General features: G+C 47.9%; 1 protein-coding gene across 10 annotated transcripts in view; it reads right to left on the bottom strand.

The window, feature by feature from the left end:
- The window catches only part of ERI3 (ERI1 exoribonuclease family member 3), a 130,304-nt gene that overhangs the window by 47,013 nt on the left and 64,360 nt on the right, over nucleotides 1–18,931 (bottom strand). For 9 of the 10 annotated variants that reach the window (XM_054721025.1, XM_028160172.2, XM_028160160.2 and 6 more), the window contains one exon: nucleotides 12,446–12,518. The exons of the other annotated variant lie outside the window; for it this stretch is intronic. In XM_054721025.1, coding sequence (XP_054577000.1) covers nucleotides 12,446–12,518 — 73 coding nt within the window. The remainder of the gene's footprint in view (nucleotides 1–12,445; nucleotides 12,519–18,931) is intronic. 10 annotated transcript variants of the gene reach the window in all.

Here is an 18,931-nt window from a genome sequence, read left to right as displayed (position 1 = left end):
AGCTATCTCTCCGGGTCTGCCTGGCCATCACCCTGCATCTGCCCAGACAATCAATAAAGGGACTAAAGGCCAGAGGAAGGGCCTGCTTTAGTGAGACAACAAGCTTCTCCTCACTCCATATTCTCATGGAGAGGCCTAAAGCCTAATGGCATGCAGCTCTAGTCCAGGCCACCCAAACTGCAACAGGCACCAGTTGTCCAAATGCTTCCCTAACACCTGAGCCCCAGCTCTCCTAACCTGATGCCAGGCAACGCCCTGCCTTCTCTGGACCCTCAACTTTTCCCAGTGGAATAGTAGAGTAGTCTCAATGCTAAAGATCAAAGTAGGTCAGGGTAAAAGAGGGACTTCTCTCACTCTTTGCATCTGTCTCATTTTTTTGCTGGGAGCAAAAAGAGGAAACCTAAGATACCATGAATGACCTAAGAATGGCAAAGGTAGAAGAGATCACTTCATCCAGCTCCCTTATTTGTTAGATGAGGAAACTGAGGCCTCAGAAAGGGCAAGTGACCGAACACCAGAGCCCTTGTCTTGATCTTCTAGCTTCAAGTTCAGTCCAGGGTTCTTTGTATTGCATGTTGTCCTCTAGAGACAAGGGCCTCATCTGCCCATTTCCAGGTGCCTGAGTTAAACCACAAATCCCATACCTATATCCTCACCATATTCCTACATGGGGGCATGTGCACACACCTAAGTATACAAACACATCCCCACACAGAGAGATATACTTCTTTAAACATGTATAGACATGCATGTGCTCAGGGGCATATCATCTTACATACACAGATCCCCATACAATAGGTGGCACTCCCAAGAGACCTGGGAAGCCGATTCCTATTCCTCTCTAATTACTGACTTTCACTGATCATACCACTAGTAAAGGCTGGTATGTGTTTGCCCAGGCCTCCAGCTTAAACCAGGCCAGGCCAGAGGAACTGCCCTTAGGTGGTACCTGCAATGGAACAAGTGACAAGAAGAAAGCTATGGAAAGAGAGAAAATGGATTTACATCCTGGTCATGTGGCCTTGGGCAAGCTTCTTAATCTCTCCAAGTCTCTATTCCAGCACCGGTAAAATAGGGACCACAGCCCCCTCCTTGATGAGTAGCTGAGGATTAAATGCAATAATGTGTGTAAAGCACCTAGCAGAGAGGCTAGCACCAACTGGGGATCAATATGTTGGTGCTCTATCATTAATACCCATAGACCTGGTCAAACCTGCCTTTCCAGAGTTGTCTGCAGGGCAATGTGGGAGATGGGAGGCAGGGTTGTACCTCCTGACTTCAAGGAAGTCTCCTTGTCCTTTACTCTTCTTGTGTGTTACTCCTCCCAGTTTCCAGGGTCCAGAGTAACAGTAGCAGCAACAACAAAAACAAAAAGAAAAAAAAGCAAAACAAAAATTCCTGGGAGATTTTTAAGGGTTCCCTTAGCTTTCTCAGACTTAATACTGAACAATGATGAGTCCACTTCCCCCTGCTGCCTCACCCCTCCTCGCCTCTCTCCCAGTGCCCTCAGCTCTTCCTCAGCATCTATGCCTCTACTAGCCTCCTGAGGTCCCCTCTGTGGATTCAGAGAAGAAGCAGATCTGGTTCCTTTCTTTGAGTGGCTTGTGGTCCTGCACAGGGACAGATTAGGCCACACACAATGAGCAAGAGGCATGGACTTGGCTCCCGTAGGCCCTAGCACCTGGCCCGAGGGTTAGAGTCTGGACGCTATGGACAGGATGCTTAGGTTTAAATACAGGCCTTAAAAGAAAAAAGAAAAAAGAAAAAAAATAATAAATACAGGCCTTAAACAGACCAAGGAGAGCTCCCCTCTCTCCCTTGTTCCAGAGCAAGCTCAAAATTCCTCAAGGACACAAGAGAAAGACAGAGGAGGCTCACAATGGAGCCAGGATGAAGAGGAAGCATCACTCAACCGGGCAGACTCCGAGCAGCAGCCAGTGAGAGGCAGACAGACCCGCCATTGAGGGCACTGCAAGCAACTCCAGGGTAGAGGTGGATTTGCAGCAGCTGCAAGGAATCTCACGAAGGTAGAAAGAATCACACCTGCCTTGAGCTGACCCCTGCCCCCCCAGCTCCTTCCCACTTTTCACACTTACCTGGCAGAACAAGGCAGGCCAGCTCAGGTCCCTGGCTGAGGCTGTGCCAGGCTGCCTACCCACACACCAAGCACCGGCACTTGAAGAGCTTTACAAACATTCCTAGCTGATTTCTCACATTGTAATTTGCCACGTTTTGCCAGAAGCACATAGCCAATAGTGCTATAAGGGATGGTAGTCTTTTTCCCTCCCTGCCATCCGGGCCCACTGACTCTTTCTTTCCTCACGTGGACATAAACATGGCAGTTTTCTGGAGCTGCCTCATTCTTAGAAGGCAGTTTAGGCTCACTCCACTGTAGAATTGGGCAACGGTTCCTCACTGTGCTTGCTCTGCTTTTCCTCTGGGAAGAGGCATACACACAGCTGGTGCAATCAGTAGCCTAAAGAAACCTAAAAACTACTGTTTGTAGTTTCCCGATCCAGCAAGTTGTTTCACCCTTCCAGGCCTTTGTTCATTGCTCCCCCTGCCTGAAATGCCCTTTTCACCCTGTCTCCTGAAAACTTAATTTCTTTTAAGGCTCAACTCAAGTGTTTCCTTATGAAACCCTTGTTGACCGTCTTTCCTGCATGCCAAGTGAAAATGCTCCTTCTCCTGTGCACTGGAGACAACAGAGCAAGAAAGTTCAGAGCATGGTCTCTGCAGTCTACTGCCCAGGTGCACCGGCCTACTCCATCACTCACCGCTGAACCTTATCAAAGGTATTTAACAACTTGTACCTCAGTTTCCTCATCTGTAAGATGGCTAATAATTGTACTTAGAGTCATTTGAGGGTTGAATTTATATAAAGCATTTAGAGCAGCACCTATTTATTATTATTATCTCTACTTTACAAATGAGGAAACCAAGATTATGAGAAGGGAACGAACTTGTCCAAGGTCATAACACAGGTAGGTGACAGAGCCAGCAACTGTCCGAAGGTGAATGTGGCTGTACTTCATTGGACAACAGACACGCTGATGGCAGCTGAAATTCAAGGACAATGAGATGATCAACTCTGTTCCTCAGTGTGAGCTGAGGGTCAGTTAGTCCAAGGATGGGATCTGGCTCCCCCACCCCAGTGCTCCCTTGGGTTCCACTGGGGCCTCTTTTTCTTAGCTCCTGCCCACAAAGGCTGGTATGTCTGCCTTGAGCTCCTGTCTCCTTCACTCCTGCAGCCTCAGTGAGACGACTAGGCTACAGGGGTGAAGAAGACAGTGCAAGGACCAGGGAGAGCACGGGCACAGGGCTATCATCTCAGTCCCAGGACAACTCCAGCAGTGGATATTGTTTTTCCTGTGTTACAGAGGAAAATGCTGAGGCTGAAAGAAGTGAAGTGACTTTCCTAAAACCCCACAGCTAGTAAGTCCAAGTTAAAATTCTAAATCAAGTCTACTGAACTCCAGAGACTAAGTTCTGTATGTAAGAAATTAGTCATCATTTTTAAAAACATCATTAAAAAAATCTTTTTTAAATCCTCACCTGAGGATATTTTTCCCATTGCTTTTCAGAGAGAGTGGAAGGGAAGGAAAGGGAGGGAGGGAGACAGAGAGAGAGAGAGAGAGAGAGAGAGAGAAATAAATATCGATGTGAGAGAGACACATGACTGACTACCTCCTGCACATGTCCTGACGAAGGGTGGGGAGTGAACCCACAACCCAGGTAAGTGCCCTTGACTGGGAATCGAACAGTGACCCTTTGGTGCGCAGGCTAACTGCTCTAACCACTGAACCACACTGACCAGGGCATTAGTCCTCTTTTATAGGTTCAGGGAGGTTAGGGAACTTGCTCCAGATCACACAGCTAGTTGGCAGCAATATTAGAAGTTTGAGCAAGACTCATCTGGCTCCTAAACTTTTTCTCTTGTACCAATGCTTTCCAGCCTGTGAGCCACATCCCCAGGGGCCAGTGTATACACCAAGCATCACCTGAAGACTAAGTGAAGGTAAGTCTCATATATAGCCTTACTATCTGTCCAGGCTTATGGACAAATAGACAGCATTGTAATTAACAAAATATAAATCCATTTAAAAGCCAACCAAATTCACTGTAGCTTTTTTCATTATATATTTCTTTATCACATACACCCAAATATAAGTTCCACCAAGTGCTTAAGGGGAAGGGAATGCCTGTGAAATTTTCAGACATTACTAAGAGCTCCATGTACTCTGCCTGTCTACCTCCCTAAGAGCTCTCCAAAATCACACTTAGGTACCTTTCTCAAGATAGGCACAAAGTCATAATAGAGAAGTGTCTTGTGTGAAGTAACTGTCCAAAGGTCATTAGTAGCAACAGGAGGCACAAACCCTTCCAGGACTCGAGTCCCATGAATGTTAAGAACCAGTGCAGTCTCCAGGAAAGAGGACTCAAAACCTGAGCTATGGAAGGAAGAAGTCAGGGAAGTGTGTTTCTGTCTTTCCTATCCTGGCCTCCAACTCCATGCCTGGGTTGGATACACCTACCTGGGTTCAAATCCTAGCTTTACCTCTTCCTAGGTATGTGCCCTTAGGCAAGTTACTTAACTTCTCTAAGTCTATTTGTCTGGAAATCTGGCAGGGGAACAGGCATCTGGACTCCGGAGCCTATAGTAAAGCCCTGTACTCAGTGTGGGTCCAACTAATGCTTGTTGATCCCTAGCGTGTGCCAGGCCCGGTACTGAGCACTGGAAATACAGAAATGGGTGGTATGTAGACCTCAAGTGGCCCAGTCTCGTAGGAGCCATAAACATGTAAGCAGACGATCACAAAAGCATGTGAGACACTCATTACAAAGTACTGAAATCACACAAAGAAAGAGGTGATTAACTATGTCTACCAGAGGTGTGGGAACATCAGTGAAGGCTTCACAGACGAGGGTTTTGAAGGATGAACAGGAGTTTTTCCAACACACTAAAAGGAGAAAGGCAATGTAAGCAAAGAGAACAGAATAAGCAAAGAGAAATGAAACAACCAGGTATATTTGAAGAGCAGCGAGAAGTCTGATATGGCTGGAATGTTAGAGGAACAGGAGATATGAAGATAGGGATGCTACCATGAGCCAGATCATCCAGGGCCTTGCGTAGCTTGCTAAAGAGAAAGGGTGGGCCAAAGCCTTCTATACCTATCCTCTTGACTCTGGAGTTCTTCCTGTCAAAATAAGCACACTGCAATCGTACCCTTTCCCAGGCCTTTGATTTAAGAGTTCCTTTCCTGGCCCTGACAGTAAGGCATTTCTGTCCCACAGATTATAACTCACTCTGGGCTATTATTCAGCTCCCCAGCCCTGGCCCTGCTGCAGTTAGTCCAAACATAATATCCTTCATGCATATATTATCTGTCTCCCTATTATCTGGAATCATTTCGGAATTAAATTTCAGTCCTGCAATATTGGCTTCAGGAGCGGCGCGCTTTATGGGCTAGTCAAAGGTTAGAATACCAATCAAAATAACAGTGCCGATGCAGCGAGACATTTTAATATTCCAAAACCCGGTAATTGTAAAAGGACATAATATTTTTTCCCTGATTACCCCAAAGGCAACACATGTTAACAAGGCGAGGGAAGGAGTGAAAGAAATTTCAGAGTTCAGACAGCTGTAAGACATATTTAAAGGAAAAGCCCAGGCAGGGCACTCCGCCATCGGGCAGGAAGATGAGAGGAAAGGAGACATTCTCTCTAGCTCCAACTGCCCCTGACTCCAAATACAGCACTGTTCCCTCTGGACTGCATCCCAAGAGCTCATCCCCAAGGGCAGATGTTGCAGAGGATGGGATGAAAAGAGAAAAAGCTCAGGCTGTGGAGTCTTGAGGCCTGGCTTCTAGTTTCAGCTCTACAGTTCAGTAACTTCCAGCCCCCAAACTGGCCCCTCCCAGGACTACAACAGCATCAAATCCAGCAGCAAGCTCCGGGCTGCTCTCCCACTTGTCCTCTCCTTGTCACTGCCTGTGCCCCCACCTCTCCCTCATTTATATCTGGTGCCCGTGTCTTGTCCTCTGTGCAAGTATTTCTTCCCAAAGGTAGCTAGAGGCCCTTATCTTCCTGGCCTCAGAACTGGCTCCCACCAGGAGAGCAGCCTATAATTGCCTGCTGCCCTACAGACAACACTGTACTTCAGATGATGCCAAAGACCTGGACCACAGCCCCAGTCTGGTTCCTACCATTCAGTGGTCCTCCTCACGCCAAAATAAAACAAAATAAACACCTCACAGGGCCCCTAGATCTTCATGCCTCTCTTAGTTTTCCTTTTTGTTTCATTACTGTTTTTTTCCAAATCAGCTTCTGAACAGCCCCAATCTGCAGCCAGCACCATGCAGCTACCATGCTATAAAGAGTCCCAGCCTCTGTCAGGGTGCCTATCACTCATGCAGCTTTATCCCCACAACACCAAAAAGTGACCTGGCCAACAGAGTTTCAGATCCTTCCACTTATGGCTCCCCAGCTAGCTTAGCTCACTTGCTGGAGCCTCCAATCTGCTTCATCCTCGACCTGCTGACCTGCCTATGGCCCCCAGCAAAGAACTTCATTAAGGCCGAGAATTTATTCCTCCATAAGCCCTTAATTTATTACTGCACTGATTGGGACTCTGAATGCTCCAAGGTCAGGAAAAGTCGTACTCAATCGTAGACAACAACCCTCCCTTCAGCAGTTTCTTCTGCTGTCCACTCCCAGGGGAGGGGAGGCAAAAATACTTCTTGGAGGAACTCAAGAAGGTCTCTTCTGCCTTACTCTGTCCCAGCTGGCCCCAGCCCCACCCCTTCAGAGCACCCAGAAATTGCAGCAGGGCATATAGCACAGATGGTAGAAGAATGGTAGAAGAAAAGTGGAGCAGCAATCTTCACGCCCTGGTACAGCTGGGTCTGTTAAATTCTAGGTGACCCCCATCCTTACAACTTCTGAGCATGACTGGCTGAGCCCCACCTGCCAGGACTGACTCAGAATCCTCCTAAGGCTGCATTGCATGCCTGCTTCTCCAAAAGCCCATCTAAACAGGTTCAGACATCAGAGGGAATTCCTGGCCACTTGTGAGTGTATGTGCACGAACTTGCCTGGCTTAGTCTGATGGACATGACTTGTGTGTACATATATGTGCAGGTATATAATGTATGCATGTATATATCTATCTATTCACGTCCTTATGGAGGTCTCATTTGACCTATCCATTTAGTGACCTCTTGTTTATAACTAGAGGCCTGGTGCATGGATTCGTGCACCGGTGGGGGGGGGGTCCCTTGGCCTGGCCTGTGCGGATTGGCTGAAACCGGCTCTCTGACAACCCCCGAGGTGTCCCGGATTGCAAGAGGGCTCAGGCCAGGCCAAGGGACCCCACTGGTGCACAATCGAGATTGAGGAGGGACCGTGGGAGAGCCCCAGGACATGTCCGGCCCATCTCACCCAGTCCTAATCGGCTGGACCCCAGCAGCAAGCTAACCTACTGGTCAAAGCGTCTGCCCCCTGGTGGTCAGTGTATGTCATAGTGACTGGTCAAACGGTTGAACCAAGGGTCAGACACTTAGCATATTAGGCTTTTATTATATAGGATAATATTCTCCTCCACCCAACCTTAGCTACCCACTCCCATGGGCACATCTTGGAACTTGCTAATACCTATAACTGCCCCATCTCTGAAATCACTAATTCAGATATCCTACTGTCTAACGATAATCTATTATCCTCCCATCTGGCACGTTCAACTATACCCGATATAACTGTTCCTCATCTTACTAGGACCTATCTACTTTTTCCATCAGGCCCCTAGCTGTCTTCACTTCCCTCAATACCCACTTTAGATCTCATAGTCCATCTTGGCAACCACTGTCTTGACAATATCTTCAACTCCTTTGTTCCTTTCATCACACTTCATGGGAAAATCTCCACCCTGGATGACTCTAAATGTCTGTCTTCTTTTTTAAAATATATTTTTATTGGTTTTTAGAGAGAGAGGAAGGGAGAGGGATAGAAAGATAGAAACATTGATGAGAGAGAAACATCATTAATCGGCTGCCTCCTACATGCTCCCCGCCACTTCCCCCCGTCTCCCCCTCAGGGATTGAGCCTGCAACCTGAGCATGTGCCTTGACCGAGAATCAATATGGCAACCTCTTGGTTCCTCGATGCTCAACCACTGAGCAACACCGGCCAGGCTAAATGTCTGTCTTCTGCATGCCCATAGCCAGGCAGCTAAGCTCTGCTAAATAAGTCATGTCACTGAACACAATAGTTCCACTACAAATTAATGTCATCAGCCCCAACTGAACCCTGAGCACTGCCTAAAATCTTACTATACTTCTCAAGTCAGCTCATACTTCTATTTACTAAAATATAGCAATTCTTTTCCACTTTCTCCAAACCTTCCCATCTCTCCCTCATTAGTTACCAGCAAATGACTCATCTACTTCATAGAGAAAAAGACATCAGATGGGAACTACTTCAACTTGCCATCATCAAACCCACAAGCCTCCCTGCATCTATGTGCAGCTATCTTCTTCTTCCCCCATCACAATGGAAGAGGGACCTTCCTCTTGAAGACAGCCAATTTCAAGAACCTGTGCTTCCCATCCTATCTCCTTTCACCTTCTCAGAGACCCTTCTTCCTCCTATATTTTCAACCTTTCCTTCCCTAATAGTGCCTACAAACAAGCACATATGTCTTCCATCTTAAACCACAAAACCTGCCTCAACCCCACACTTGCCCTACCACAGCTCTTGCCCTTTCGCTCTCCTTTGAAGCCTCTCCTATGCTTAGTACCCTTTACTAGTTTCCCCTTACCCTAAGGACAAAGACCAAAGTCTAAAGTGTGGCCTATAAGCTCCCCCTCCAGTTTCACCTCATGCCACCCTCCTCACTTCCCCACATCCACTATGCTTCAGGCAGTCATTCACTCAACAAATAATGATTAGTGATGGGGCCAGAAGAGTGAGCAAAAGAGGCAAAAATTCTCTTCTGTCATGGAACTTACATTCTAGCTCCATGAAGCTGCCAGGCTTCTTCTCACCTCAGGGCCTTGCCACACCCTTAGCCAATTCCTGCTCATCCTTGAGATCCCAGCTTAGCCGCCCCTCAGGGAACCATTCTTCAACCCCATAGGTTAAGTCCCCATGACTCTGAAACTTTTAGTGTTATAATATAAATAAAATTATTTAACATCCATCTTTTCTGTTATATCTCCAGGGCCTAGTTCAATACCTGGAACACAGAAGGCACTCAAGGATATCTGTTTATTGATGAAGACATGTATGTTTCTTTATATTCATGTGTCTTTACACTCTATGAATATGTTTATATAAACACATTTATGTCTGTATATTTCCACAGGTGACTATGTGACTATGTATGTATGCCTGTATGTGTACCTATTAGCAATTTTGGGTATGCCCATTTGGGTGTATGCATTCACATGACTATACATGGGCGTGCGTGTGTGTGTGTGTGTGCGCGTGTGTGTGTATTCTTCTGGCCCCTCAGTGAAGCTCTGACCTCCTGGAGGGAGCTGAGAGCAGGGCCCCAAGTCCTCTCTAAGCTGACAGTTCAATAAGAGTATAAGATCATTCAATGACACTCCAAATGTCAGCAAACATTGGCTTGCTCCACTCTGCTCCAGGGGAAGTAGGTGAGGTCGGGAGATGTGGAAATCTGGTCATTAAAAGCTGCTTTTCCCTGATGCAACCTGCACCATTTCCAGACAGGAGAGGGCGGCTGAAAAACAACTTTTTGCCTTTCCTCAGATTAGAGGCCTTAGGAAATGGGAATGGTGAATTCACTCCCAGTTGCTTCCTTACTAGGCAGATCTAGGTGGCCAAGCAGACCAGAACCCTCCCCACTATTTTAATGGGGAAAAGCTCTGTAGGGTAGTTGAGGAGGAGAAGAGAAGGAAAGGAAGGAGGGACAAAGTAAGATCAAGGACAGGAGAGGATCCTGTAGATAGTCAGAGCGTGGGTCATGTATGGGGAAAGAAGGCATGGAGTAAGGCTTTTGCATGATACTCCCACAACCTTGGCAATGACCTCTCTGGTCTTGCTTTTATTGTTACTCTTTTTAAGGGAGCAGGTATCTTTGTGTAGCCTGCACTAAGTCATGCAGTATAAACAACAGAAAGATCACCATGCCCCTGGACCTCCAGGGGCCCTGTAGCCTCCCTAATTTGAATGGCTGCTGGCAAGGACTGAACCAAAGTCTGGAATTAAGACATCTCTCCTGCTGGACCTTTAAGCAAAGCTGCAACATGATGTGGCTAGAGGGCAGGAAGGAAGGGGTTAGACCTCTTGTTTTTTCTTAAACCTGCTAAGTTTACCTCCCAAGGGGCCATCACAAGGCCAACTGGGAATATGGTCCTCAGTTTCCCCTTGTGCCCATTCCCCCTCTATGGTTCAGCACACTCTGGCAGAGAACCAAGCTGAACAAGCTCAGGGAAGGCCACTTCCACCTGCAGCAGCACCAAGGTAGCCCTGAGTGGCAATGTTATCACATGGGTCGGCTACTTTCCTGCCTTTCTGCCAAGGAACCTAGAGGCAGGGAGCGATCCATATACCAAAAAGTCTAGTGAACTTCACAGAGCAATTGTTCATGGTCAGCGCCTGCCTCGCCTGGCCGGGCCTTCACATTGCATTTGCCAAGGCCAGCAAGCAGCCTCAGATGCACTCTGACAGCTGGCATGCTGTCTTCTAGGAACGCAGGCCGAACCACACCCACACGTGCAACTCTGTCAAATCCCGAGTGAGAGGGCCTCTATGGAGCCAGCTCTCAAAGACCAGCCAGACAGCCAGCAATCATTCAGAGCACATACTCTGTACCTAGCCCTGATCTGGCCCCTGGGGACACAGGAAGGAACCAGATTCAGTCTCTGTGCTCCAAATAGACATGGCTGTAAGGAAACACACACAGACTCCGTTTCACCACTCTAAAATCCAAAGTGTTAAGGAGCCTCAAGGCAAGAGACTGACTGAAGAGGTGATACCTGAGCTGAATCTTCAAGGAGAGGGAAAATACTCGATGAAGATGACTAGGGGGCATTTCAGAGAGAAGTAAGGTCGTAGGTCAAGAGCCAAAGGTAGCACAGAGCCTGGCTTCCATAGCCAAAGATGGCAGGTAGTAAGCAGCTGTTGTTTGGGTGCATGAGGCAGTGGGGGTGGGGGGGGATGGGGGGAGGATATGTGAGTCAGGAAAGATGGGTAGGGGTCAAAGTATAAACAATGCAGAGTGCAGAGGACCTATGCACCATGGAAAAGCAAGAGTTCACAAATGTTGCCACAAATAATGGCTGCCCTGAGAACTATGGAACAAAGTCCAAGGTCATTTTCTCTCACTGCTCCTTCCCATGCTCACTTAGCTCTAGCCCACACACACCAAAAGCACACTACTTCCTCTGCCTAGAAAGCCTCTCCTCCTCAGATCCATATCGTATCTCTCTTGAATATGCCCAGTTCAAGACCCAAATCAGGATCCCAGCCTGACCTCCAATAACCTCTCTTCTCTGAACCCCCTGGCAGCCACTACTCTGACCCCTGGTGTGTTTTCCCTTCTCCGAGCTTCCTGGGAGTCATTGCTGACTTGGTGGCATGGGGTTCCTGAGGCTGCCCAGGGCTGTTGATCTTAATAGAAGGATTTATGGGGATGAGCCTCCCTAGTGGACTGAGCCTCCTGGAGCAAGGATCCACTAGAGCAGAGATCTAGGGAGTCTATTCCTACATCTCCAGGAAGTACAGCACACACTAGGAAAGAACAGTTTTCTGAGGATCCATTATCTGCCACGGCCCACCTCCCAGCCCACATCCTCAGTCCTCTCCCCAGGTGCTTGGTGCTCGCTGGGAACTGGGCTGTAGTTTCCATGGCCCTGCTCATGTGAGCGAGGCTCTGCTGCGGCTAGGCAGGACCAAAGCCAGCCTGAACCAACGCTGCCTGCCAACCAGAGGAAGATACCAGGGCCAGTCAGGAGGGTCAGAGGCCACATTAAAGAGGAGAGTTTCCCACAGATTCAGTTAGAACTGCATCTCTCCGGGAGATATGATCACATTAAAGAGGAGAGTTTCCCACAGATTCAGTTAGAACTGCATCTCTCCGGGAGATAATACAACTCAGCCCAGAGATTCAGCTCTGAGCAAGAACGCCCCCTTAACTGGAACTTCTCTGCACATCTGGGTGATACCAAATAGGGAAGTGTCATACTCCACTGAGCAGCCTGGTCCCCACAAGCAGCTCCCCACTCCCAGAAATAACCACAACCTTCCAAGGCACATTCGCTAGAGAAGAGGAAACATGGATGTTGAGAAAAGAGAACAGAAAGAAAAGGAGATGAGAACAACAAAAAGAAAAAAATAGAAATGAGAAAAGAAAGCAAGGGAGGGGAGATCTGAGGCACAGGAGAATCTGATGAAGCACCCAAGTGGGACTCAGACACAGTACCTTTTTCAGATTAATCCACTGCTTGAAGTAATCTGCCACTGGCAAGCCCAAGTACTGGCACTGGCCTGGGAGCCTACAAGAAAGGGAAGAGAAAACAAGTTGGGCACACACATGTCTCAGGTATGGGGTCGTAAGCTAGGAAATCCAACATAAAGTCCATAGACAAACAGACCTCAAAAAGCCCACCCATTAGCCATGGGTCCCATCCCACCCAAGAAAGGCCCCCCACCCCCAGCACCCTGGACACTGGGCTTCATATCCAGCCCTCAGATCCAAATGTGAAAACCTGAAGACTATCCTATATAATAAAAGGCTGATATGCAAATAGACCGAACAGTGGAACAACCAAACAACCGGTCGCTATGATGTGCGCTGACCACCAAGGGGCGAGTGCGGAACATGGCGGGCGTTGGTCATGGTGGGATGGTGGAGCAGGTGAGCAGGGGTGCCGGAACAAGGTGGGACACTGGTCGCTGTCATCGGGGCAAGCCTCTGGTGGTTACTGAAAATTCTTTGCTCCTGCATGCTGCAGTCCTGCCCAGCGCTCGCACCCGCAGCCGGCACCAGAGCTGCTGCTTGCACCCGCTACTGGCGCTGGCCCTAATCGCTCCACGCCATCAGTGGGTATGAGCAGGGCCGGTGCCATGAACGCGTCGGAACAGCAGCGGCAGGAGCGGGGCTGCCGGCAGACACGGGACCGGGGGCTGTGGCAGGAGGGGCCGGGCAGGGGCATGGAGGATGGGCCAAGACCTGCCTGTGCCTACCGCAGCCTCTCACCCCACAGTTTCTTTCAAGGTGCACGAATTCATGCACTGGGTCCCTAGTCTATATATATAAAAAGCCAGTGACTGGAATGCCGGAATGACCGGTTGCTATGACGCCCACTGCAGCCAGTGAACCGGCCCGGTGGGGGGTTGGGGCCGGCTTGCCAACCTCCCATGGTCCCTCGCCCTGGCCGGCCCCACCCCCGATGGGCCCCCACCACCCACCCCGATCGGCCTGCAGCTCCTCTCCCCATCCAGCCCCGCCCCTGATCGCCCCCCCAACCCCAATAGGGGACAGGGATGGCCGGCCAACCTCCTGCAGCCCCTCCTGATTGCCTTCCCTCACTCCAATCAGGGGCAGGGCCCCTCCCCCAGGCCGCTGGTCCCCAATCGGCCCCACCTCAATCGGGGGTGGGGTCTGCCAGCCAATCGCCTGCAGCCCCTCCCCCCAGCTGGCCCAGCCCTGATTGGGCCCCAATCGGGGCGGGCCGGCCAGCCAACCTCCTACCGTCTCCTCCTCCAGACAGGCCCAGCTCCGATCCGCCCCGACTGGGGCCAGGCCAGCCGGACCCCACCTGTGTATGAATTCATGCACTGGGCCTCTAGTTCAAAATAATATCAGCAGCTACTATTTTCTGATGGCCTACAATATGCTAAGTATCTTACTAAAAGTTTCACATTATTCTTTAGAATGGTGCTGTGAGGTAGGTACTGTGGCCTACATTTTACAGATGTGAAAATGAGATTCAGAGGGGTTACCTAAGATCCTACAGCTTAAAAAATGACAGTGCCAAGAACTGAACTCAGGTCTGTCTCACTCCAAAGCCTATGTTCTCTCCAGTGCACTAGCTTCTTGTTTTGTTACAGCAGATAGGAAAGAAACTGGATTTAGAGATAGCTGGGCAGGGACTTCCATTCATATTTAAGTCTCTAGTGATAGGCTTTCTGCAAATAGAGACCATGCAGAAGGATGAGAAGAAGTCAAAATTTAAGCCAAGAGTCTGTTCTTGTTTTTTCTTTAAATTAGAATTTATAAACTGTCTCCCCTTTAAGCTGAGGATGCCATTTTACCCACATAAATCCATTCACCCAAACATTTGCTGATGTTTTAATAAGAGTCAGGCACTTAGGACTCAAAAAATAATACTTGATTCCAAAATGGCGGATGGGAGGATGGCAGTGAGGGAGAGAGTGTGAGTGAGAGAATGAAAGGGGAGTGTGTGGACGTGTGGTGTGTGTGTGTCTGAGTGAGAAACACCTAGATCTCACAGGACCTTCAGGGGCTGGCTGACCAGGCTCATCTAGCCGGGCAGCCTCTGCTACTGCTGTAATCTCTCCTGGAGTGCCGGCTCTCCCTTCAAGATGGAAGAGCTGCTGTGACTGGGAGCCCAGCCTCACCTTCACCCAGGGTGCCCTCAGACACCACCCAGGATCCTACAGCCACTCTGGCCAAGGACCTGCTGCCCTGGTTGCCAACCCATGGACACCAGGACTCCAGCCTCCAGCTGAGGGCTCCTGTGAGTTCTGGAGGGCACTCCCCTCCCATCAGCCAGACGCTTTAGCCCTGGGCATCGTGAACGCACGCATGAACAGCCGAGCCTTACGCAGCAGCCCCGGGCTCCGTGACCACTCCAGCAGCTGGGCGAGTAGCCACCACCTGCATCCGCTTGAGGAGCAACTGCTGCCCATGACTGTGCGAGGAGCAGCGGCCCTGTGACTCCTCAAGGAGCATCCATCACCCGCGACCGTGTGAGGAGCAGCCACTGCCCATGACCACACAAGGAGCGGCCGCCCCATGAACACGCAAGGAGCGGCCACCCCGCAACTCCCTGAGGAGCCACTGCTGGCCACAACCACACAACCTGCCACCAAGCCCACCGCTGCAGCCACAGGCCCCGTGTGACTTGACACCTAGATCCTTTGGTGAAAGCAAAAATACGGAGACAGAAGAACCCCCAAAGGAAAGAAAAGGAGGAATCGCCAGAAAAGGAACTAAATGAAACTGAGGCATGCAATATTGTAGAAAAAGAATCCTATAAATAAAAGTCTAATATGCTAAGTGTCCGGTCGTCTGGTCATCCATTCAACCAATCAAAGCGTAATATGCTAATGATATGCTAAGGCCGCTCAACTGCTCACTATGATGTGCACTGACCACCAGAGGGCAGACAGTCAACTGGTTGACCAGTTGCTATGACGTGCACTGACCACCAAGGGGCAGACGTTCCGACCGGTAGGTTAGCTTGCTGCTGGGGTCTGACTAATTGGGATTGAGCAAGACAAGCCAAACACGCCCTGGAGCCCTCCTGCGGCCCCTCCCCGACTGGCCAACCTCCTGCATCCCTCCCTGGCCCCGATTGTGCACTGGTGGAGTCCCTCGGCCTGGCCTGTGCCCTCTCACAATCCGGGACCCCTCGGGTGATGTCGGAGAGCTAGTTTCGGTCTGATCCCCCTCAATGCAGGAGCTGCCCCTGGTGGTCAGTGCGCTCCCACAGGGGGAGCACCGCTCAGCCAGAAGCCGGGCTCACAGCTGGCAAGCACAGCGGCAGTGGCAGGAGCCTCTCCCGCCTCTGCAGTAGCGCTAAGGATGTCCAAATGATAGGTTAGGCCCGCTCCCTGCGGGCTCCCAGACTGCGAGAGGGCGTGGACTGGGCTGAGGGACACCCCCACCCCCCCGAGTGCACAAATTTTGCACACGGGACTTCTAGTTCAGAATAAGAGCCATACAGTTCATAAACCAGATGGATGAGAAAATCAACAACCTATGTAAGAATCGGGAAGAAATAAAGAGTGATATAGCTACAATAAAAAACAATATGGAAGCTTTCAACAGTAGACTAGGAGAAGCAGAGGACCAAATTAGCAAATTAGAAGATAGGGCAGCAAAACACATCCAATCTGAACTGCAATTGGAGAGAAAAAAAAAAAAAAAAAAGACAGGAGGAGAGCCTGAGGGAGCTTTGGGACAACATGAAACGAAGCAACATACATATAATAGGGGTGCACGAATGACAAGAAGAGGAGAAAGGGTTAGAAAAACCTATTTGAAGAAATAATGTCAGAAAACTTCCCTGATTTGGGGAAAAGTCACACAACCACAGAGAGTCCCAAACAAGATGTACCCAAAAAGACCCACACCAAGACACATTGTAATTACAATGGCAAACGTTAACAACAAAGAGAGAAACTTAAAGGCTGCAAGAGAGAGACAGAAAGTTACCTACAAGGGATCTCCCATTAGATAATCAAATGATTTCTCAACAGTAACACATCAGGCTGGAAAGGAATTGAAGGAAGTATACAAAGTGATGCAAAGCAAGGGACTGAATCCAAGAATACTCTAACCAGCAAGGCTATCATTCAAAATTGAAGGGGGAATCAGGAGCTTCACAGACAAAAAAAAAAAAAAAAAAAAGGCTAAGGGAGTTTATCACTACCAAGCCAGCAATGCAAAAAATGCTAAAAGGACTGTTGTAAAAAGAAGGGAAAAAAAGGGAAGAAGGAACACAGGCACAAAAAATAAAACTGGCTACAAAGAAATACCTATCAATAATAACTTTAATCATAAATGGCCTAAATGCTCCAATCAAAAGACATCGAGTGGCTGAATGGATAAGAAAACATGACCCATATATATGCTGTCTACAAGAGACCCACCTCAGAACAAGAGAGTGGAAGTGAAGTGATAGAAAAATATATTTTAGGCAAATGGAAATGAAAATAAAGTTGGGGTTGCAATACTTATATCTGACAAAATAGACCTCAGAGTGAAGGCCATAACAAGAAATAAGGAAGGCCACTTCATAATACTAAAGGAATCAATACAACAAAAGGATATAACTCTGGTAAACATATATGCAGCCAATGCAGGAGCACTCAAATACATAAAAAAACTTCTGGAAGATATCAAGGGAGAGATCAACAGCAATACGATCATAGTAGGTGACTTTAATACCCAACTGACATCACTGGATAAATCCTCTAGACAAAAAAATCAGCAAAGAAACAGCAATCCTAAATGACTCACTAGATCAAATGGACTTAATTGACATCTTCAGAACATTTCACCCCAAAGCTACAGAATATACATTCTTCTCAAGTGCATATGGGACATTTTCAAATATAGACCATATATTGGATCACAGGCCAAGTCTCTCCAAATTCAAGAAGGCTGAAATCATATCAAGCATCTTCTCAGACCACAAAGGCATAATATTAGAAATCAATTACAATAAAAACAATCAAAACAATTCAAACACTTGGAGGCTGAACAGCATGCTATTAAACAATGACTGGGTTACCAATGAGATCAAAAAAGAAATTAAAAACATCCTGGAAACAAATGACAATGAAAACACAAAATCCTAAACCTATGGGACACAGTGAAAGCAGTCCTGGGAGGGAAGTTCATAGCATTACAGGTCTACCTCAAAAAACAAGAAAAACTGATAATAAATTATCTAACTCTACAACTTAAAGAATTAGAAAGAGAGCAACAAGAAAAGCCCAGAGTGAGCAGAAGGAAGGAGATAATAAAGATCAGAGCAGAAATAAATGAATGAGACTTCCATCTTTTCCTTGCAGAGCCCTCCCAAGATCTGGGAGCCCAGGAAGCTTCCCCCAGAGTTCCCTTCTCCAGGTCACACACCCTCAGCTCCTTTAAGAATTCCACAGGAGACTGCTCTGTCAATGGAGGAGCCCATTCTCTGTCTCACTGCTTCACTAATAAACTCACTTTCACTTTGAACAAAAAACAAAAAGTTATTCCACAGAAGATAATGTAACAGGAGTCAGGACTCACCCAACCCATCCCTGTTCCTGGAGGGCAGGACTCCTGGACCTTTTCACATCACCAGTGGTCAACCTAAACTACTGTGAAAGCAAGCCTCCCCTATCTGTGCTCCTATACAGGGTGGGGCAAGAGTAGTTTACAGTAATTCCTATGGAAAAATAATATGATAATTAATAAATAATAACACAAGAATAAACTCCATGCTTCATGTACTCACAACTATAAACCTACTTTTGCCCCACCCTGTGTAGAACTGATTTTTGAGCTTAAAATGCTGGTCATTAGTGTCAAATGCCATCCAGTGGACAAGCAAGATGAGAGCTGAGAAACACCCAATGAATTTGGCATCCGTGGGCTGGTGGGAGCAGAAAGTAGCCTGCAGCGTGTTTAAGAGTGAGTAAGAGGTAAGAAAGTGGAGACTACAAGTGCAAACTCCTTTTTTTAGGAAGCTTGGCAATGGGAATCCAGTTGAGATGACTGATTCCACCCCAGAATGTTTCAGGGCAGTTCAGTCTTCCCTCCATTCCTCTTCAGTTATTTGGCAGACACTAAGAGGAAGTCGATCCTCATGTGTCAAGCAGTATAGTAAGGATTTACTTTTCTAAGACCTATGATATCTTCCCTGAAGGGAAGGTTCTTCTCAAACATCCAGGTGGCACAGTGACATTAACCATAACCAGTCAATTTCCTGGAAGGGAAATTCTTCTGAGGTCAAGATGATGAAAGGGTATCTAGGTAGGATGTACCCATGTGGGAACCAAGGACAAAGAATACAAGAAAACTGGGCAGGGTTTTGAAGGACAAGAAGTGGTCTTAGGAGCTAGAATGTGATTAGCCTAAGAAGCAGAACTGTAATGTTTGGATAATTTTCTCATTTCCTTCAATTTTTCTTTCATGTTCCTTATCCTTACTATTTGTGAAAATGCTTGC

This window comes from Eptesicus fuscus, chromosome 9 (assembly GCF_027574615.1).
Source record: "Eptesicus fuscus isolate TK198812 chromosome 9, DD_ASM_mEF_20220401, whole genome shotgun sequence".
In the NCBI taxonomy this organism is placed as follows: Eukaryota; Metazoa; Chordata; class Mammalia; order Chiroptera; family Vespertilionidae; genus Eptesicus; species Eptesicus fuscus.
The sequence above is the reverse complement of the archived record's forward strand: the minus strand, read 5'-3'. Positions and strand labels throughout refer to the sequence as shown.